Source organism: Macaca thibetana, chromosome 20 (genome assembly GCF_024542745.1).
Source record: "Macaca thibetana thibetana isolate TM-01 chromosome 20, ASM2454274v1, whole genome shotgun sequence".
In the NCBI taxonomy this organism is placed as follows: Eukaryota; Metazoa; Chordata; class Mammalia; order Primates; family Cercopithecidae; genus Macaca; species Macaca thibetana.
This window is the reverse complement of record NC_065597.1, coordinates 49,491,375-49,513,399: the sequence shown is the minus strand read 5'-3', so window position 1 is coordinate 49,513,399 and position 22,025 is coordinate 49,491,375. Positions and strand designations below refer to the sequence as shown.

The window sequence follows — 22,025 nt, the reverse complement described above, 5'->3', positions numbered from 1 at the left end:
GTAGCTCAGCTCACCTTTTTTGTCTGTTTCTCCATTAGTTTCTGAGATGTGTGTGTATGTTAAAAAGTCTCTATCATTGCTGATTTATCTGTTTCTTCCTGAGGTTCTGCCAGTTATTGCTTGTTACAAAGTTTTTGTTGTTAGGAAAATACTTGCTTATGACGGATATATTTTTTTCTTGTTTTGTTATTCTTTTTACCCACCTATAATTTCCTTATTTGCTCCCTTATAATTTTTGGTCTTAAATTATACTCAGTGCTCATTTCAACAGCATATACATTAAAATTGGGATGATACAGGGAAGATCAGCATGACCCTTATGGAAGGTTGACATGCAAATTTGTGAAGTGTTCTATTTTTACAAGAAAAAAATTCTATTGAATCAGAGAACAAAACCATTAACCCAGCTTTATTTGGTTCCTTTTCTTCAGGTATATCTTTTCCCATTCTTCTCTCTTCCACCTTTCTATGTATTTTTACAAGAAAAAAACTTCTATTGAATCAGAGAACAAAACTGTTAACCCAACTTTATTTGGTTCATTTTTTTCAGGTATATCTTTTCTCATTCTTCTCTCTTTCACCTTTCTATGTCTTTTCAAATGTGCTTCTGGTACAGTTGGATCTTGCTGTTTTTATTTCTACAACCCAAGAGTTCTAATTTTTAACTGATGAATTTAACCCAGTTACATTTATTGTAATTTGAATTTACTTCTGCCAACTCCAGCACTTACTAAATGTGCCACTGATATCCCAGAGGTACAGTTGGGCTTGGCAACAGGGGGTCCCAGGCCCAAAGGCCTGACTCAGCTCAGGGAACTGTCATATTTAGAGACGACAGCCAAAAGAGAGCCCAAGCTCCTTATATTGGGACAGGAGAAAGAGATCCAACAGCCCAAGGAGTTCCTGTGGCCCTGGCTCTGCTCCTCCTACCTACCCTCATTGAAGACCCATAGTACTTTGTGGCTAAGCCTATCCCAGCTGTGATAGGACTCATAGTCACAAGTGGTGACTATATAGTTTACACTGGGTTTTTAAATGGAGGAAATAAATTAATTCATGTAATGGAAAGGTGTATGGATCATTTGACATTATACAGAGCATGATCCAGGTGTTCATATGATGAGGTCACATGCTTCCTCTCTCAAGCACCACTGTCTGTTGGCCTCATTCTCTGGCACATTCCCTCCATATGTTGAATCCATCAGCTCTCAGCTTACATCTTCTCATCATTAAAAAGAGCATTCTGGTGTTCCAGCAGTTGCAACAAACATCCTAGAACTGAATCTCTTTGCTTTGATTTGTATCACATGCCCATCCCTGAACCAATCATTGTGGGCAAGGAGATGGAATGCTTTGATTGGCCAGGCTGGGGCCACCTCTGCAGTGAGATGTGGTGCAGTAAACATGGCATGACAGTGGAAAAGAGATGGTTTCCAAAGGAAAATCATTGTGTTCTAAGATGAAGAAGGAAGAGAGGATGCTATCAAGGCAAAAAGCATAGAAATCCACTACGAACACTATGACATGGAGATGACATGGAGACAGTCAGAGACTGGGCTCAACACAGCCCTTCACTGCCTCTCTCCTAAGAAAGCCACATCCCTGCAGTTCTCAGCAAAATCCCCAGAAACCAAAGTCATCAACTGGACTTAATCTTCTCAAAGGTGGCTGCTCTCCCCTGTGCCCACCTGGTGCCACCAAGAGAAATATTGAGAGATGAAATTACAGAATGACCTTTAGAAAAACAAGGTTTTGCCTCAGATTGAACAAGTTTCCACTCCTTGGACATGAGACAACCAGAATCCAGACATGAGACCCAACAGGCTTTGATGCAGCAAAGTGGGGATTGCAAAGCCCTCGTGTGAACTCTCAGGAAAGCTCAGGACATCAGCCTACAAAGCTGAGGATGAAACCCTGCTCTCCGGGTCCAGGGCCCTCCCTGCTGGCTGCATTCTGACCTGCAGGAAGGAGCCCAGCCCATGTGTGGGGGCCACCTCCAGCACCACAACTCTCCCCAGCAATGCCTTCATCTGAAAACATTCACAGAGGCTCCCACTGAGTCCTACTGGGCTCCAGAAACACAGAGATGAACAGAATACGGTCCCTGCCACAAGGCTCAGGGTTTGGTTTGGGAGACAGGTTTGTTCTGTGAGGTCCCCTTAGACTTGGGATCAGCTGTGATGTCTGGTGTCTGAGACCAAGATGGCACCAGCTCCGAGCATTCTTCTGTGAGCCAGTCCAACTCACTCCCACACTCTGGGTTCCTGGCCACACTGGGCTCCAATCCAGCCATCTCCTGGGACATCCCTTACTTCCTCCAACCTCAGTCCCACTGTGCTCTAGGTCTACCAGGCTTCTGGCCCTCTGTCGCCCAACTCCTGACCTGGACCTTGGAGTGTGTTTTCCTGGATTGACTAAGAATCACCCCCAGGTTCCTTTGGCTTGATACTCTCCTGGTCACCTTGGGGAATGTCCCCTGCCCCAGCATCACCTGAGATCCAATCCCAGCTGGGAGCCCTACAGGCCTTCTCAGCCCCTGGGGGATTCAAACAACTGTCACCTGGTAGGGAGTGGAGGTGGAAGTGGCCGCACTGGATAAATGTCAACCACAGGACAGGGACGCCTCTTTCTCTCTCTCTCTGCGTGTGTATGTGTGTGTGTGTATGTGTGTGTGTGTGTATATGTGTGTGTGTGTGTGTGTGTGTATATATATATATAGTGTTTGTGCCCTAATCACTGGCAGTAAATGCACTTTTGTTCTTTTCTTTTCTCTTTTTGAGACAGAATCTTGTTCTGTCACCCAGGCCGGAGTGCAGTGGTGCAACCACGACTCACTGCAGCCTCAAACTTCCCAAGTGATACTCCTGTCTCAGCCTCTTGAGCAGCTATGACCACAGGTGCACACCACTATGCCCGGCTAATTTTTTATTTTATGTTTTTAGAGATGGGGTCTCACTATGTTGCCCAGGCTGGTCTCAAACTCCTGAGCTCAACTGATCCTCCCACCTCGGCCTCCCAAAGTACTGGGATTACAGGTGTGAGCCACCGCACTGGGCCAAATACACTCTTAGTTTCTGTTTCTCTCTGGGTGTCGCTCTGTCTAGTTCTGCCTTCCTGTGTCTCTTTCAATTTCCACCTCTGTTTTTCCCTGTGTATCTCTCTGCCTCTCTGTATATCTCTGCATGTCCTGTATATCTCTCTGCTTCTCTCTCTCTGTCCTCTCACATACAGATGCATCCTTCCCTTTCTGTAACTGACCTTGTCCACACCCCCTCTCCCATTACATGAACTACCTACCGTGTCACTGTAATACCAAATCATTACATACTTAAATACCATGAAAGTCTCAGAGCTGCCACGATATTACCAATTCTGTTACAGTCATCATCCTCAGAGCCAACCATGTACCAAGCACTGTGCTAGGCACTTTATATGTGCTCACTTCTTCAATCTCCACAATCCCACAGTGGTCTATTATCCCGCTTTGGAGAAGGGGTAAAGAACTGAGGCTCAAGGAAAAGGGAGAATTTGGCCAAAGCCACACACCTGGTGTTGAGGCCAGGATCCACTCCTGAGCAATCTGCCCTCCACCCCTACCCAAATGCAGGCTCTCATTTTTGGTTTTCTTTTTTTATTTTTTCGAGACAGAGTCTTGCTCAGTCACCTAGGCTGGAGTGCAGTGGTGCGATCTTGGCTCACTTCAACCTCCGCCCCACCAGGTTCAAGTCATTTTCCTGCCTCAGCCTTCCAAGTAGCTGGGACTACAGACTTGTGCCACCACGCCAGGATAATTTATGTATTTTTAGTAGAATCAGGGTTTCACCATGTTGGCCAGGCTGGTGTCGAACTCCTGACTTCAGGTGATCCTCCCGCCTTGGCCTCCCAAAGTGCTGGTATTACAAGCATGAACCACCGAACCCGGCCCTCACTTTCACTTTTCTAGACCTACAATGGAGCATTTATTAGAGGGTTCAGGCTGATGAATGCAGCTCACGCCAACCCCCCTGCATTCTCCACCAGTGGCCCACCCTGGCCCAGGGGCAGAGGAGAGAGTGCCTATTTGAAGGGACAGAAAGATTCAAATGTGTCTTCCAATCCTTTCCTGCCACAGTTTCTGTAACACTCATTCCTTCAACAAGTATTTACAGAGGCCAACTTGGTGTCTGTGGTACTAGGGATACAGGGATCACCCAGATAAACCAAGTCCTGCCCTAAGGCTCATGCTCTAGGAGGAGGGGCAGGAATAGACGCCCACCCAGATCAATGCACAAGTTCAGTTCAGAGCACAGCAGGTGACGCAGTGATTACACAGGCAGGCACTGCATGGCTCTCGTCCCAGCTCTCCCACTCATGCTGTGTGACCTCAGGCATGTTAGTTAACCTCTCTGGGCCTCCTTCTCCTCACCTCCAAAATGGGGATGAGACACCTGAGTAAAGGGCCTGGCACATTGACAAAGAGGTGGGAACCACTGGGAGGCAGAGCGTGGGCCGAGCTCCCACCTCTATGGCTCAGGTACAAGCAGATCAGTGAGTGCTGCCCCCTGAGCTGTGGCAGGTGGTCCTCAGAGCCTGGCTACTTCCAGTCGCTGGACAGACTGGAGTTGGACTCTCCCCACTGAGCCCTTGCTCACTGTGTCAGAGACTCCAGGAGCTCAGCCTTTCCCCTCCACAGGGTTTTGGCCTCAGTTTCCCTGCTGGGTTCCCCACCCAACCCACTCCCTGGGGGACTGGATCTTATGCCTGTGCTGCCCTCTACCGGCCAACAGGAGGAGGGTACCTGCAGCGCACCCACCCTCAGGATCTCCGGCGGCCCCGCCCATCCATTCGGCTTCCTCTGAGGCCACGCCCCCTGAGGCCGGCCACTTCTTAGCCACGCCCCTCAGAGGTCAGCCTTCCGGCTGAGTCGGAGCCTAGGCCTCGCAGTCCTGTCCCAACCTCCTTGCGTTTCTCCCGAGACCAGGCCCAGAAATTCCCAGCATCCCTTGCTGCACCCACTCCACTAAGTCCCTTAAAACTGCCAGGAACCAGCAGTTCCTCCAGCGTAGGTTTTACTTCCAATTTTTATTGAACTTATTAAAATTCTTACCTCTGCCCACCTCCCCAAAGCCCAATTTCTACTTGGCCCTGTGCCTGGGGCCAGGCTCATTTGTATGAAAGGCTTGATGGCCTGCAGACTCCCCCAGCCCAGGCTTCTAGCAACATGCAAAGGATGTGGCGGAATTAAATCACGAATGACCAGCCGGGCAGGGGAAAATGACAGGGGCCTGCCCCGTCTGTCTCACCTCCAGAAGACCCACTGACTGTTCCCTCCCCAGCCGACAGGTCATGATCCCCTTCTAGAATCTTCAGACCCTTCTGCAGGCCACTGATATGCGTCTAACACTCCAACTCATTCATTTGACTAACATTTATTAAGCATCCTCTGTATGCAAAGCGTGGGGCCAGCCACAGGGGATATGGCCGTAAATATGGCAAGGCCATTCCTCCAAGGCTAATGAGGAGAGTGACATAAACAGTGACGTGAAATCAATTATTACAAATGCTAAAATAGAAATAGGTCCAGCTACCATCTAAAACTGGCAGCCCACGGGCTGAATCGAACCTGCAGATGTTGGCAAGAGCTGTAAAAAAAAAAAAAAAAAAAAAAAAAAAAAAGATGGTATTTTGGGGCCAACATTTTAAAAACTTGGAGGATTTCCATTAAAATATGGGAGTTTTGGCTTCTCTTGTAAAAAATCAGAAACTCTGGCAACACTGGGTCCACATTTCTCCTCGACAACCCTCAGCTGGAGTTGGGCCGGAGCTGGGCCGTTTCATGAGGGCCTGCGGCTGCCAAGCCCTCAGCGGTGCCGTCGTCTGCCCGTCTGCTGCCCTCTACCATAGCTCCTGCGATATCCGCAACTTGCTCACTCATCCACATTCCCTCCCAGGCCACTCAAAGCATCTGAGTTTCAGCCTCTGAGAAAGGCCTGAAGGAGATAAAAGGTCTGTGTTCCCTGGATTGGGGAAAGGCTTCCAAGAGGAGGTGAGCTTGGAGATGGGCTTGGAAGACCAGCACATGTTCACTAAGAGGCAGGGGGAGGAGGGGAGGAAGGAGGAAAGAAGATGTGAGTGTGGCAGCCAGCAGGTGGGAGCAGGGCTCGGGGCCTCCCATCCTCCCAGAGCTGGGGGTCTCCTGCATTGATGGGGCTCCTCACTGAGGATGGGCTCAGCTCTCCTCTGATCTTCTAGGACCTTCCTTGGACAGGTAAGAAAAAGGCTACAGGTGAGTGCCAGCTATGGAGGTGGAGAGAACAGAAGAAGGAGGACCTTCAAGGCTCTGGGGATTGCAGAGGGGTTTTGAGGAGAGTCAGTGGCCTTCCCTCTCACAGGATTAACACTTTGATGATGGGCTGGTATACAGCAGGTGCTCAGTAAACGTGAGCCCATTTGCTGCTGTTTGCTCCCTGTGTCTCTCTTGTTCCTCCTTTGTCTCTCACTTCCTTCTTCCTCCCTTCATCTCTCTCTGCTTCTCTCTGTCTCCCTCCCTCTCTCTCTCTCTCTCCTTCTCTCTCTCTGCCTCTGTTTCCATCCATCTGTCTCCTCTCTGTCTCCCTTCATCTCTCTCCTCTCTCTGTGTCTCCCTCACTCCCTCTCCTTCTCTCTGTCTCTGTCTCCATCTCTCTCTCCATCTCTCTCTGTCTCCCTCCATCTCTGTCTCCTCTTCTCTTTGTCTTCCTCCATCTCTCTCTCCTTCTCCCTGTTTCCCTCCATCTCTCTCTCCTTCTCTGACTCTGTCTCCCTCCATTTCTCTCTCCTCTCTGTCTCCTTCTATCTCTCTCCTCTCTCCCTCCATCTGTCTCTCCATCTCTCTCTGTCTCCCTCCATTTCTCTCTCCATCTCTCTGTCTCTCTCCATCTCTCTCTGTCTCCCTCCATTTCTCTCTCCATCTCTCTGTCTCTCTCCATCTCTCTCTCTCTGTCTCCCTCCATTTCTCTCTCCATCTCTCTGTCTCTGTCCATCTCTCTCTCTGTCTCTCTCCATGTCTCTCTCCTTCTCTCTCTCTGTCTCTCTCTCCATCTCTCTCTCCTCTCTGCCTCCCTCCATCTCTGTCTCCTCTTCTCTTTGTCTTCCTCCATCTCTCTCTCCTTCTCCCTGTTTCCCTCCATCTCTCTCTCCTTCTCTGACTCTGTCTCCCTCCATTTCTCTCTCCTCTCTCTCTGTCTCTGTCTCCTTCTATCTCTCTCTCCATCTCTCTCTGTCTCCCTCCATTTCTCCATCCATCTCTGTCTGTCTCTCTCCATCTCTCTCTGTCTCTGTCTCTCTCCATGTCTCTCTCCTTCTCTCTCTGTCTCTCTCTATCTCTCTCTGTCTCTCTCCATCTCTCTCTGTCTCTCTCCATCTCTCTCTGTCTCTGTCTCTCTCCATTTCTCCATCCATCTCTGTCTGTCTCTCTCCATCTCTCTCTGTCTCTGTCTCTCTCCATGTCTCTCTCCTTCTCTCTCTGTCTCTCTCTATCTCTCTCTCTCTGTTTCTGTCTCCTCCCATCTCTCTCTCCTCTCTCTCTGTCTCTGTGTCTCTCCATCTCTCTCTCCTTCTTTCTCTTTGTCTCCCACCCTCTCTTTCCTTCTCTGTCTCTATCTCCTTCCATTTCTCTCTCCATCTCTGTCTCTGTCTCCATCTCTCTCTCTCTGTCTCCCTCCATCTCTTTCTCTTCTTCTCTGTCTCCCTCCATCTGTCTCTTTCTCCCTCTATCTCTCTCCATCCCTCTCTCTCTCCTTCTCTGTCTCCCTCCATCTCTGTCTCCATCCATCTCTCTCTCTCTCTCTCTCTCTCTGTTGCCATCCATCTCTCTCTCTGTTCTTTTCTCTCTCTCCTTAAGTGTGTGTCTCCCTCCGTCCCAGGGCCCATTCATCATCTTCCTCTGCCTTCCATCTCCTGCTCCATCTCTTACCTTATCAGGGGCCCTCCACTCTCCTCTCTTCCTTGCCCCGCCCTCCTAGCCTGCACAGACTGAGATGTGATGATGGAGTATTTCCTATAGGAGGTCCTGCCTCAAACCTCACATGCCCAGAATGCACCGCTGTCCTCCTTCAATGTTCTTGCCCTCATGGGATGACTCCCTGTTTCCCCATCATGGTCGCAGCCTGGCATCTGCATCCTCCATGACGCCCACCCTTGCCCTCCAGTTTGTGGATCATCAAGTCCTACCAGTTCTGCTTCCCTAGTGCCCATCCACAGTCCTGCATTCCCTCTGCCACCATCTCCTTGTGGCCAGACACCTGCAGTCACCTCCTAGCCAGGCTCCCCAGTCTGTACCGGCCCTACCAGCCCTTCCTGTACCCCAGCAAGTCATTGTGAGACTCACCCTGACCTTGTCATTCCTTCACTTAAAGTCGTCGGTGGTTTGTCATTGCACCCCCACACTTCCTAGCCTGGCATCCGAGTCCAGCCAAGACCTGACCTCACTTTCCCCTTTCCCAACCCCAACCCAGCAGTCTTGCTGATTCCGTCTCCAGCCAGTCCCAGAGTCACCATCCCTGAACATTCCCCCATGAAAACTCCAAGTTGTCGTGACTTGGGGAGGGGGTGCTACTGACTTGTAGCAGATGGAGGCCAAGGATGCTGCTGGACACCCCACAATGCACAGGCCAGCCCCCAACAGCAGAACGGAGAATTGGGCACAGACAAATAAAGAAATTAATTTGGAGCCGGGCACAGTGGCTCACGCCTGTAATCCAAGCACTTTAGGAGGCTGAGGCAGGCAGATAGCGTGAGCCCAGGAGTTCAAGCCCAGCCCAAGCAACATGATGAAACCCCGTCTCTACAAAAAATACAAACATTAGCCAGGTGTGGTGGCACCCGTGGTCCCAGTTACTCAGGAGGCTGAGGTGGGAGGATCACCTGCGCCCGGGAAGGCTAAGGCTACAGTGAGCCATGATTGTGCCAGTGTGCTCCAGCCTGGGTGACAGAAGTAGACCCTGTCTGAAAAAGAAAACAAAGAAAAGAAAATGTGGTCAATCCATACAATGGAATATTATTTAGCCATAAAACTAACAAAGTACTGATACGAGCTACAACACAGATGAACCTTGAAAGCGTGTGAAGTAAATGAAAGAAGCCAGTCGTAAAAGATCCTATCTTCTATAAATCCATTTATAGAAAATGTCTAGAATAGGCACATTGATGGAATAGAAAATAAAGCAGTGGTTGCCCAGGGCTGGGAAGATTGGTGGAAAATGAGGAGTGACTGCTAGTGGCATGGGGTTTCTTTTTGGGGTGATGAAAATATTTTAAAATTAAGCTATGCTGATGGTTACTAAAAATCATTGAATGATATGCTTTAAGCATGATATGTAAATGATACCTCAATAAAGCTGTCTAAAATTTTTTGAATTAAAAATCAGGAGTTAAGAAAACAGATTTTGGCCTTCCTCGAATGCCATGCATATGAGCTCTCAAGTTCACCTCTGCTGCCGTATTCCCTGATGTATTATATCTGGGCAGCTGTACTCATTTAAATCACCTCCATGGTCGCTCTGGGCATTAGATGTGAGACTCCCAGTCTAGAGTGAGGAGACCATGCGTACTGAAGTTACCAGCCTCATTCTCCCATCTCATGTCCAGCCCTAGCAGTAAAGAGCCCCTGGGGACCAGAAGGGGCCGTATGGACATGGATGGCCAGCAGTAGCCTACATGGACCAGTCTAACAGCAAAGCACATGAGCCCTGAAGCCAAAATCACTACTTACTAAGCCTGTGCCTCAGTATTCTCAACTATAAAACGGGCACAATAAGAGCACCTACCATTGTAGTGTCAGAGGCATTTGAACCAGAGTGACTCCATCTTAACGAGGGGCTGGGTAAAATGAGGCTGAGACCTACTGGACTGCATGCCCAGGAGGTTAAGCAGTCTAAGTCACAGGATGAGATAGGAGGTCAGCAGAAGATACAGGTCATAAAGACCTTGCTGATAAAACAGGTTGCAGTAAAGAAGCCAGCGAAAACCCACGAAAACCAAGATGGCGACAAAAACGACCTCTGGTTGTCCTCAGTGCTCATTATATGCTAATGGTAATTCATTAGCATGCTAAGAGGCACTCCCACCAGCACCATGACAGGTTATAGATGCCATGGCAACATCAGGAAGTTACCATGTATGGTCTAAAAGAGGGAGGAGCCCTCAGTTCCGGGAATTGCCCACCCCTTTCCCAGAAAACTCATGAATCATCCACCCCTTGGTTGGCATATAATCAGGAAATGATGTTAAGTATCCTTAATTGAGCAGCCCATGCTGCTGCTCTGCCTGTGGAGTAGCCATTCTTTATCCCTTTACTTTCCTAATAAGGTTGTTTTAACTTTATGGACTCATCCTGAATTCTTTCTTGCATGAGATCCAAGAACCCTCTTTGGGGTCTGCACAAGGGACTCCGTTCCAGGGACAATAGCGCTGGACAGAGGTCATGTCTCAGCACACAGTAGGTGCTCAGTAAATGTGAGCTATTGGTGTTAAGATTTTTGTTTGTGATTTCAAATTCCCAGAAGTTCTAAAATCCAATATTTTTTCACAACTCATCTGGTCACAATACTTGACTTGGCCTAAACTTCTTCGGAACATAAGTCTGACCCGGATGGATGTGAAGCTATTTACTATCTTTATTTATCACCCCCAGCCTGCGTATGTGTTTTACAGCAGAAATATGAATGGATTTGATTATAGGGTTCTGCCCCAGCTGCTGGTGGGGTGTGAGGGAATGGATAGTCTATGTCTTACATTACCTTCCAAAATCTAAAACGTTCTGAATTCTGGAACACCTTTAGACCCAAGGGTTTCAGACTGGGCACTGTGACCTGTATGATGAAGATGATAACAACAAAGATCAAACCCCACCCCCTCTTTGCCAGATGTTGCAATTAGAGCTAAAAATGGTGGCACAGCCCCAGGCAAAGGCGGTAGGGAGAAAACATGGAAAAATTCTGAAGATAAATCTTCTACCAGCCCAGGGGGATGGGGGCTTAGAATTAAAATTAAGGTCCTATCCAGAAATGAAATAGCTGAAGTGTTGCTTGCACACCTGGGCTCAGGGAAGAACAGCACTGGCCACCTTAGCTTTAAAGGACTGAGTTTGGAGAGACTCAGCTTGGTTCACTACCTCAGGGAAAGGAGGGGTGAAATTGGTGGCAACAGAGGGGTGAAATCTGTAGCATCTAAAACATACAGGGATTCCCCATAGAGGGCCAAGTTAAGCAGGCCCAGCCCTATTGCAAATGCTTAAGGCATTAGTCCCCATACAGGGAAGACTTCCCAGGCCTCTCCCTCAATGTATCAATGGCTCTAGTTGCCCCAAACCAAACATAGCTGGGAGAGGGGAGCAGGTGACAGCTCAGCTGCAGATATGTGCTCCTGTCTCCCCACCCAGGACCCTTGTTGTATAATAAAGAATTTGACTAGCCCTTGTTCCTGCTTCCTGGGAGGGACACTCTAAAGTCTTGGAAGTTTGTAATAGAAATGTCTTTGTTATTCATGAGGCCCTTGAATCACATCAGATTTGATGCTAGTGAGATGAGATGACTCAAAATGGGGGCTGCAGAGGGGTCACTAAAAAGATCAGCCTTGCAATTAGAGGGCTGGGGCTTTGAGCCAGCCTGACCTCAAGGAGGAGAGGGGACTGGAGATTGAGATCATCTACACATCTACATGGCCAATGATTCCATCAATCGTGCCTATGTCATAAAATCCCAATAAAAACTCTGGACACTGAAGCACAGGACAGCCTGTTTTTTTTTGTTGTTGTTGTTGTTGTTGTTGTTTGTTTTTGGACAGGGACTTTATCACTAAGGCTGGATTGCAGTGATGCAATCATGGCTCACTGCAGCCTCCTCAACCTCCCAGGCTCAAACAATCCTCCTGCCTCAGCCTCCCAAGCAGGTGTGTGCCACCATGCCCAGCTAACAGGCAAGCTTCCTGGATGGTGAACACATGATGTGTTGGAGGGTGATGTGTTCTGATTCCACAAAGAGACAGCACGGGAGCTCTGCATTGAGACCCTCATCGACCTTGCCCTATGTGTTTCTTCCTTTGTCTGGTCTTGATCTGTATGCTTTATAATACAGCTGTCACCTTAAGTAGAGTGTCTTCTGAATTCCATGAATCATTCTAGTGAATTATCGAAGGCTTGTATTTGTAGCCAGTTGGTCAGAAGTGATAATGGCCTGGGGACTCCTGAACTTGCAGCTGGCATCTGAAGTGGGAGCAGTCTTGCTGAGGACCATGCATTAAACCTGTGGAGTGCAATGTTGCCTCTGGGAAGATGGCATCAGAACTGCGTCACCATAGACAAGCTGGTGTCAGAATCCCTCCCTTGTCTTGACTTGACTTTCTGTGGCAGACATTGTCTTGCCTCCATCCATATCTCCTTGGCCCATGCCAGGCGTCCCCTGTGGCTTTGGTTAGGCAGTTCCCATGCATGTTGGTGATTTCTTCCCTCAAAGACTTGCTTTCTTCCGTGGAGAAGGCTGGAGATTATGGGGAGTTAATGTCTCAGGAGTGACCCTAAACTAATGGTGAATGGAAACTGGTGAGTAAATATCACTGCTTTCTCACCCCTTGAGTGAGCAGTTTGGGGATGTGTTCTACTCAGCCTCCATGAGGGACTGAGCCCCAGTGGCCCACAGTGGTTACCTACTCATCAATACTCCCTTTAATGTCTTTCCTCCCTTCCTGGAATCCTTCTCCACTCTCCCACCATACTTGCTAAGATCACCTCCTAAAGAAACTGCTTGCACCTGAATCTTCATCTTAGGGTCTGCTTTGGAGAAACTCAAAATAAGACCTCTGCCATTCCTGGGGTACTGGATTGTTCAGCTCCACTGTGGACACTCTGATAATCACCCAGTTTGACAACACATTTGGTCATGTATCAAGCAGTTCATTTTGGCAACCACTTGCCTACTGTTGCCTGATAATCCTGCTTGGCCTATGACTGAGCCCACATCATGAGCATGCCAACGGACCCATGCACCAAACCTGGCTAATCAGAGTAATTCATCCTCTGGCATGGTAATTTGTTTAGAAATAAGTCTATGAACCTGGTTGGTCCAATTATAGTCCACTTTGGACAAAACTCCAAGCAGACACTATTGGAAAGGAGCTCTCTCTACCTCTAGAATTTTAAATGAGCTTGGGCTACTTGTAGCCATCCTCTCTGCATGAACAGGGCCTGACTGAGAATGATACTAACACAGAAGAAGGCAGAGTTTAGAGATATAGATTCCTGATTACATGATCACCTGGATGTAGCTGTGCCTGAAGCCCAGCCCCTCCACTTTTCATTACTGAACCAACAGATTTCCAGCACGATCTCCTTTTTCTTCCTCCAGCTAATTTGATCAGGTTTTCACTTGCAAATAAAAGGATCTTTAATCATATGTAAATATTCATCTTCTGACTTAGGCCCTCTGCATTTTTAAACACAAAAATACTTGCCCTCTAGGCTATGAGCAAGAAACTGAGTCTGCCAGGCCAAGGAAACTGAACAGAAGGGGCTATGGATAGGGGATTCTTTCAGCACAGGTTAAGGTGGAGAGGTGACTAGTGGAATTAGGGTCCCAGGAAACTTGTCCTAAGAAAATCTGTGGCCATTTACAGGAAGAAGCATAAAACCGAAAGCCGCCACAATAAGAGTAAACTCCAAGAAAATGCCAAGGAATTAAGGAGAAGTGGAACAGGAAGGAAGCCTTGCTTGGGGAAAGGTGTCATGATTGAACACAGAACTTAGATCTGAGCTTCCTGGCAGCCGATGGAAAAAGGCAAGCTCAGTGAACTCATGGCTCACATTCACTCCTAAAAGGCAGCACAGATGAGATTGTAAGGCAAATGGCTGTGCAAATTTGCTTTCCTGAGAAGCCACATGCTGCCTGGCTCCTGGCACTGGTACCAGGCCCAGGGGAGTTGCACTCTTCCTGCTTACAACCTAGTTTCTGAGGATGTGGGTATGGGCAGTGGAGTGGGGTTGGCGTGCTTTGCCCCTTGGCCCCCAGGCCTCCAGGTCCCCAAACTCCTGTCCAAAACACACTGGTGGCACCCACCCCGCAGGCCATAGAGGAGTGTGCTCTTCAACTCGGTCCACACTCTTAAGATGGCACCTGAAACTCGGATTTCAAAGAGTTACCTTGTCTTTGGTAATCTGGGTTTTATTGTGAAATTTCATTTTTTCTTTAGGTAACAAAATAGAGTCTTGATGATTTCTCCACGAGGCTGATTATTTCCTAGAGATGGACAGGTTTCTCTTTGTGCCAGTGCTGTTTATCCTGAAAGCCCACAGTTAGCCAGACTGTGCAGGAATTTTCCAAATGACTTTCTCTTTTTTCCTAAGTAGATCAGCCTCGTTTTTTGGAGGAGCTGGGGCAGGAACAGAAATTTGCCCAGCCCGCTCTCACAGCCCTTTCTGGATCTAAACCCCCGGCCACTGGGGAACAAGAGGGTGGCAGAGCCCTGTCTTCCCCCACACCTCTCGACCAAAGTCACAAGACTGGGAGGAGTGGGGACACGGGCAGCCGGAGCCATCCCTGGTTTCGAATTAGTCTTGCTCTGCTGGGAGAGCACAAGAAAGGCCGTGGCCCAGTTCAGGGCCACATTATGACTTTTATGGGCCCTGGGCACTTTTGCCATCATAGACCTGTTCCTCCATAAAAGATGTATTAAGATTTACCTTTTATGACAGTAATGGTATAAAGACAAATATGACCCTGTCTAGATTCGTTTTTATATCTTCATTATTATTATATTCTTTTTTTCTTCTGGTTTTAAAAGAAGTCAAAATTAAACATTTTATGGGTCCCTAGAAGTATCGTCGGCTCCAAGCCCTGTGCTGGCTAGAGAAGGTAACCAAGAGAGTCAGAAGTCACCACTCCCAACTTCCCATTCCCCTGCCCCTCCCCCACCCTGTCCTTCAGCCCTGGAGGGAGGCACCTTCCTATGTAAACCTCTGCTGCCAGCAACACTGAGTGGGGAGACAGCCTTGACCCTTTTTCTCCCTTCACTGAAGCATCCAAACCCCAGCCCCTGGACCCCAGCCTCGAAAATTGCCCACCCTTGATATCTGATCAAATGCCCCAGCCTCATTTTGAGAGTGCTGGTCCCTGGGGCCAGATCTGCCTCTCAGTTTATTCAAAGGCAGCTAGGAATAATAACAATAACAACCTGAAGTCCTGGGTGCAAAGCCCTGCTCAGAGCACTTCACCATGGCAGACTCTAGGGTTCAACGTGTTACTAGCTATGTGGCTGCAGGCAAGTCAGTTTTCTGATCTGAAGAATGAATATAATGTTAGTCTCTCTCTCTAGGAGGAGTAAAGAGATTAACACGTGGCAGGCTTACCCCATGGCCAGCGCATAGTAGCAACTGTTAAAGAAAAAAAAATGTTTTTTGAGAGACAGTCTTGTTCTGTTGTCCAGGCTGGAGTGCAGTGGCATGATCCTAGCTCACCGAAGCCTTAACTTTCTGGGCTCAAGGATCCTCCTGTCTCGGCATCCTGAATAGCTGTGTATTAGTCTGTTTTCACACAGCTAATAAAGACATACCCAAGACTGGGTAATTTACAAAAAGGGGTGTAATTGACTCACAGTTTTGTATGCCTTGGGAGGCCTCAGGAAACTTATAATCATGGTGGAAGGGGAAGCAAACATGCCCTTCTTCACATGTCAGCAGGAAAGAGAATGAGTTCTGAGCAAAGGAGGAAGCCCTTATGAAATCATCAGATCTCTTGAGAACTCACTCACTATTGTAAGAACAGCATGGGGGAAACTTCCCCCATGACTCAGTTACCTCCATCTGGTCTCACCCTTAACATGCGGAGATTATTACAATTCAAAGTGAGATTGGGGTGGGGACACAGAGCTAAACCATACCAAGCCGGGACTGGACTACAGGTTCACACCAATATGCCCAGCTATTTTTTTTTTTTTTTTTCATAGAGACAGGGTCTCACCATGTTGCCCAGGCTCATCTCAAACTCCTGACCTCAAGTGATCTTCCGCCTTCGGCCTCCCAAAGTGCTGGAGTTACAGGCATGAGCCATCACACCCAGCCCGTTAAAGAAAAACTTATCCAAACACTTTAGGTAAAAACAGTAATGAGGACTTATTCAAGAGGGACCATCGCCACGGGGGTTTGCAGTAATAGGGAGAGATCGGGCTCAACTCTGAATACAAGGACAAATGGAGATTCGTAGCCAAGGAGCAGGGTGGGGTTCACAGATGAAAATCACTATGGGTAAGGGTCTTCTGGCTAAACTGACTCAACAGGGTTTTTGCTGAAGGCATGCCAGGGTGATAACACAATCAGGGATGAGGGAGGAGGAATTTGATCAGACATCAAGGGTGGGGGGTTTCTGATAAACAGATGCAGCAGGATTCTTGCTAAAACGGAACTGAGTGGACCAAGGACAGAGCCCAAGATTGGGGTCTAGTCAGAAGGAGGACTCAGAGGACCCTGATTCAAACTGGGTCAAAGGAGAGAGTCTTTACTACATCTCGGTCAGTACTGGCTATTGTGATTAATCATGATGAATGAATGAATTATAATTCACTTGTCCTTCAGTATCCACAGGGGATTGGTTCTAGGACTCCCCATGGATACTAAAATCCAAGGATGCTCAAGTCCCTGACATAATTTGGGGCCCACACCTGTAATCTCAGCACTTTGGGAGGATGAGGAGGGAGGATTGCTTGAGGACAGGCGTTGAAGGCCAGCTTGGGCCAACATAGCAAGACCCCATCTTCAGAAAAAATTTAAAAATTAAAAAAATTAGCTGGGCATGGTGCCACACACCTGTAGTCCCAGCTAGTCAGGAAGCTGGGGTGGGAGGATCACTTGAGCCCAGGAGGTTGAGGCTGCAGTGAGCTGTGATTGTGCCACTGCGCTCCAGCCTGGGTGACAGAGCAAGACTCCGTCTTTAAAAATAATAATAAATTTTTTAACTTTTAAAAAATGGCTTAATATTTGCATATAACCTACATGCATCCCCCTGTGTACTTTAAATCATCTCTGGATTACTTGTAAAATCTAATACAATGTAAATTATATGTAAATAGTTGCTACACTGTATTGTTGTTAAATTTGTATTATTTTTAGTGTTGTATTGTTATTTTTTAATTGCTTTTTTCCCCCAAATGGTTTCCCTCTGGGGCTGGTGGAATCCACAGATGCAGAACCCACGGCTGCAGAGGGCTGACTGTAATTGGTTAGAGGAAGGGCTGCCCCAGTCTCCGCTTTCTCCACCACCCCAGAAGGCATTGGCCTTGGGCTGAGCTGGTTCGGCGGACTTCAGACCCCAGCCTCTCCCCATGGACCTGGCTGCTGGCCTCTGCCCAACCCTGCCTGCCAGCTCTTCCTAGACAGAAAGCCACACTTTCCTTCCCACAGGAGCAGAGCAGAAGCCTTCTCTACCTCCTCCAAGCCCCTCACCACCCCTTGCCCTGTTTCCAAGGGGCTCCCTTAAGACCAGCCTCCCATGTCTTCCTGGCCAGACGCCCAGCTCTCAGCAGCAGCCTCAAAGTTTATCTCCTCATATTGTGTCTCTCCTGTTTATCTTCTCCCAGGCATGAATACAAAATCCTTTCTCTCCACCACTTGCTACCTCAGTCTTATTCCATCATCTGGCTGCTACATACTTCTCAGTTACTGTTTTCTGAAGACTTAAAATCTTCGTCCTCCTGCCTGGTCACTCCTGCAGTGCAAGTCCGTGAAAAGAGCACAGGGCTTTGAAGCCAACTGGAGCTGAGAGCAATGACCAGCTGCATGCCTTGGGCAAGTCAATTAACCTCCCTGAGCCTGGATTGTTTATCTGCCTGGAATTATGGCGACAATCTTATTTGCTTTCGCAGTGGGTCTCCCCACTAGGAGGAAACCTGGCTTGGTTTATTTGTTTTCTTGAGGGGTAGAAACTTTGAGAAGCCCTTGGAGGTAGAGGAAAGAGTCCCCCACCTCCGGCCCCACAACGAGCCTGCTTGCAAGAACTGGTGGTGGCTGCCTGTGGCCAACGACAAACTTTTGTTGTGTGGCTGGAGTGAGCAGGTTGGGGGAAGAGCTGCATGCTTGGAAAAATGGAGGGGATTTTTTGATGTTTGGTGCAGGGGAAGAAAAGGAGAGATGAACCCACTGATGAAGGAGAGGGGGCCGGCTGCCTGTCCCCCGAGACATCACGCCCAAACTGTCTGAAACAGACTGATCATCTCCCCTCCAGCCCCTTCCCCTTCTTCCCCATCTTAGCGAGACCACTGTTCACCCCATCCCAAGCCAAAGGACAGCCAAGGGATCTCCCAGGTCAGGGGCCCTCTGACCATCTGACCCCTTCTCAGAATAATGTTTTCCACTAGATAAAATGAAATACACAGTATAGAAGAAATCAGTTACATTGAAATGCGGTTAGCAATATAGTCAAACAAACTTTTATAGGAATTTATGTGCCATTTTGTTAACATATGAAATGAGATTTGGTGGAAGCTCTAATAAGTATCATACTTTTTTTTTTTTTTTTTTTTTTTTTTTTGAGACAGAGTCTTGCACTGTTCCCCAGGCTGGAGTGCAGTGGTGCGATCTCGGCTCACTGCAACCTCCACCTCCTGGGTTCAAGTGATTCTCCTGCCTCAGCCTCCTGAGTAGCTGGGGTTACAGGTGCGCACCACCATGCCCAGCTAATTTTTGTACTTTTAGTAGAAACTGGGTTTCGCCATGTTAGTCAGGCTGGTCTCGAACTCCCGACCTCGTGATCCGCCCTCCTCGGCCTCCCAAAGTGCTGGGATTACAGGCATGAGCCACTGTACCTGACCAAGTAACATACTTTTGAAGGAGTGCATTTTGAGGTAACTGCAGCTGTGGTGAGATTTCATGAAAAGTGTGGATGACTATTGGTGACTATGTCATGGGTCTCATTCCCACTACTGTGATTTGTTGGAGGAAGTGCTAAATTACAGTTAATTTTATGTTAGAAAAATAAAGATGTTATTTCCCCCAACTAGGTTCATGGACCTCCTAATTCTGTGCACTCCAAGCTGGAAACCCTTGACCTTGACTCTATTTTCCCCTAACCACCCACTCCCACCCGCCTCTCCTAACCAGTCCCCAAGCCCCACTGACTTTACCTCCTGCACGGTGGACTTGTCCCTGTCCTCACCCATTCTCCACTTGGGCCTTGTTGCTTTATATCAATATGACTCCCGCTGCCTCCTGGCTGGCCTTGTTACCTCCGTTCTTGCTCGACTTCATCTGTGCTCCACCCTGAACCCAGAGAGATCATCCCTAATATGGTTTGGCTGTGTCCCCACCCAAATCTCATCTTGAACTGTAGTTCCCATAATTCCCACGTGTCATGGGAGGGACCCAGTGGGAGGTAATGGAATCATGGGGGCAGGTCTTTCTCATGCTGTTCTCCTGATAGTGAGTCTCATGAGAGCTGATGGTTTTATGAAGGGCAGTTCCCCTGCACACACTCTCTTGCCTGCCGCCATGTAAGACATGACTTTGCTCCTCATTTGCCTTCAACCACGATTGTGAGGCCTCCCCAGCCATGTGGATCTGTGAGTCCATTAAACTTCTCTATAAATTACCCAGTCTCGGGTATGTCTTTATTAGCAGTGTGAAATGGACTAATACAATCCCCAAATGCAAACCTGACCATGTTGCCCCTTGCTCCACACTCTTCAGTGGCTCCTTATTGCCTATATGGTAAAATCCAAAGACCTCTATAAAGCACTGACACCCTCACAAACCTCTCCAGCTTCATCTCTCAACATACCTCCTCTCCCTACTCCCAGTCTTCCCACCATTCTGAGCTATGTGAAGTTCCCAGAATATGCTGCATCATCAGGCCTTTGCTTACGCTGTCCACTCCACCTGGAATGCCCTCCTCAAGTTGTCCAGCAAGCAGACTCTTACTTATTTTCCAAGTCTCACTCAAATGTTGCCTTCCCCGTGCCAACCCCACTCATCCCCACTCCCTGGGCAAATGTGGGTGCCCCTCCCACAGGGCTGTTAACACACCCAGTCCATAGAAGTCAACATGCCATGCTAGAATCATCTGATGAATACGTCTCTCCACAAGATCGCAAACTTGGCCAACCGTGGTTGCTTATGCCTGTGATCCCAGTGCTTTGAGAGGCTGAAGCAGGAGGATTACTTGAGCCTGGGAGTTGGAGACTAGCCTGGGCAACATAGCAAGACCCTATCTCTACCAGAAAAAAAATTTTTTTTAATTAGCTGAGCGTGGTGGAGGGGATGGGAGTTGCCTATAATCTCAGTTACTCAGGAGGCTAAGATGGAAGTATCGCTTGAGCCCTGAAGGTTAAGGCTGCAGTGAGCCATGATTGCACCACTGCTCTCCAGCCTAGGCAACAAAGCAAGACCTATTTCAAAAAAAAAAAAAAAAAAAGAGATTGAGAGAGAGAGAGAGAGAAAGGCTTTATGAGGGCAAGGACTAAGTCTTTTTCCTTAAACTCCCCCAAACAAGCACAGTGCCCAGTCAGGCCTTTAGTGAATGTTGGTTGAGTAAATAAATAAAAGATGGAGGGGAAAAAAGAATAAACAAGCTCTCCATCCTTGGACTGCTGAGGATGGGGTGCACGGGGATGGTGTGCTTGCAGGCCGAATCCCACGTTGTCTGTGTGTGGTGACAACTGTTCTATTTTTCCTCTTTTCTTTACTATGATGATTGGATTTCCCACATCCTGGGGATGACAGATTGGCACATTTTGATCTATGGCGTGTGCTCTGATTTCTTGAATGCAGCTCTATTCTTTGCAAGATCCCTCCGTCAAATGTACATACCTCAATTAGGAGAGATTGCTTCCCTTACCAAGAGGCTCATCATTTCGGTTTCATTAAATAGAGAGTTCTTCCAATGCGTGAAGAATAGGATTAAATTTATAGAAATTCAATTTACACTCAGCCTTTTAGGAACAAATGTCTCACACAGCCAAGCCACTGCTCTGTCTGCCAGGCCTCCTGACGTTCTAGTTTCTAGGCTTCCTTTATTCCCTTCCTGCGTAATCCCAGCTTAACCCCTGATGACCTGGATCCGCTGCAGCGACCCTGGGCACCTGCCCACCAAATCTAAGTGTTTGCTTGGAATCATCTGTCTCCATCTTCCTGAGTCCTATGAAGCAGTTGACGGTCCCATTCTTCCTGAAACCCTCAAAATCCCTGGCTCTGTGGCCTTTCCCCACAATCCCTGCCCAGCACACCCTTGCCCTTGAGTTTCTGGATGTGTTTGACCATTCAACTTCCAACGCAGCCTCTCCACATGGAGTTCTCAAAGCCAGATGAGCTCAGGAAGAGGAGTGATGTGCCGTCCACCCCAAAGCGGCTTCTCTTTTATATCCCAGGGAAAGGTGGCACAGTCAGCCTGTTCTGTACAACCACCTCCCTCCCTGACACTGCAAATCCAATCCATCACAGACCAGGTGGCACTGATCTCCTGAAGACATCTCAAGTTCATCTGCCTCTCCCTCCCACACGTGTTATGCTCCTTGAGGTCTGGGACTGCCTACTTTTGTTCATTACTATAACCTTAGTACCTGGTCCGGCGCCTGGCACGTGCTAGATACTCAGTCAATATGCATTGGCCGTTTTTCACAAATGCTAAAACTCAGGCTCACAAAGAGAAGTGACTTGTCCAGTGCCTCCCGGTTGGTACAACCAGGGCTTACTCCAAGGGCAGCACCCTTTCTCGCCGCTGCTCTGAGAGGCCACGGGACCGGCCATGCCTTACCTGAGAGCACCGTGAAGACAGCCGCGAAGGCATTGAGCTTGAGCCCGTCGATGACATTGCTGGAGTGGAAGAGCTCGAGACACATGAGGCTGAAGCCAACCACCAGTAGCAGAATGTACAGCACCTCGGAGACCACAGACAGCCACAGGACCCCTGTCCAACAGAGGCAGAGAGGCCGTGAGACGAGGGGCAACCCAAGATGGCTCACCTTGTGCCTATTCCTCCCACACCAGTGGAGGGTAGCAAGTCATTTTAGAATAGACCCTGGTTCTGGGGGATGTC

At 48.3% G+C, this 22,025-nt stretch overlaps 1 protein-coding gene and 1 non-coding gene across 4 annotated transcripts in view; one reads left to right on the top strand and one right to left on the bottom strand.

Moving 5' to 3' along the window:
• The window catches only part of GSG1L (GSG1 like), a 272,422-nt gene that overhangs the window by 70,637 nt on the left and 179,760 nt on the right, over positions 1–22,025 (bottom strand). For 2 of the 3 annotated variants that reach the window (XM_050773981.1, XM_050773982.1), the window contains exon 3: positions 21,744–21,896. The exons of the other annotated variant lie outside the window; for it this stretch is intronic. In XM_050773981.1, the coding sequence (XP_050629938.1) occupies positions 21,744–21,896 (153 nt within the window). The remainder of the gene's footprint in view (positions 1–21,743; positions 21,897–22,025) is intronic. 3 annotated transcript variants of the gene reach the window in all.
• On the top strand, positions 256–362 carry LOC126945187 (U6 spliceosomal RNA). Its single transcript, XR_007722353.1, has one exon. It is a non-coding gene; the product is annotated as a U6 spliceosomal RNA (small nuclear RNA).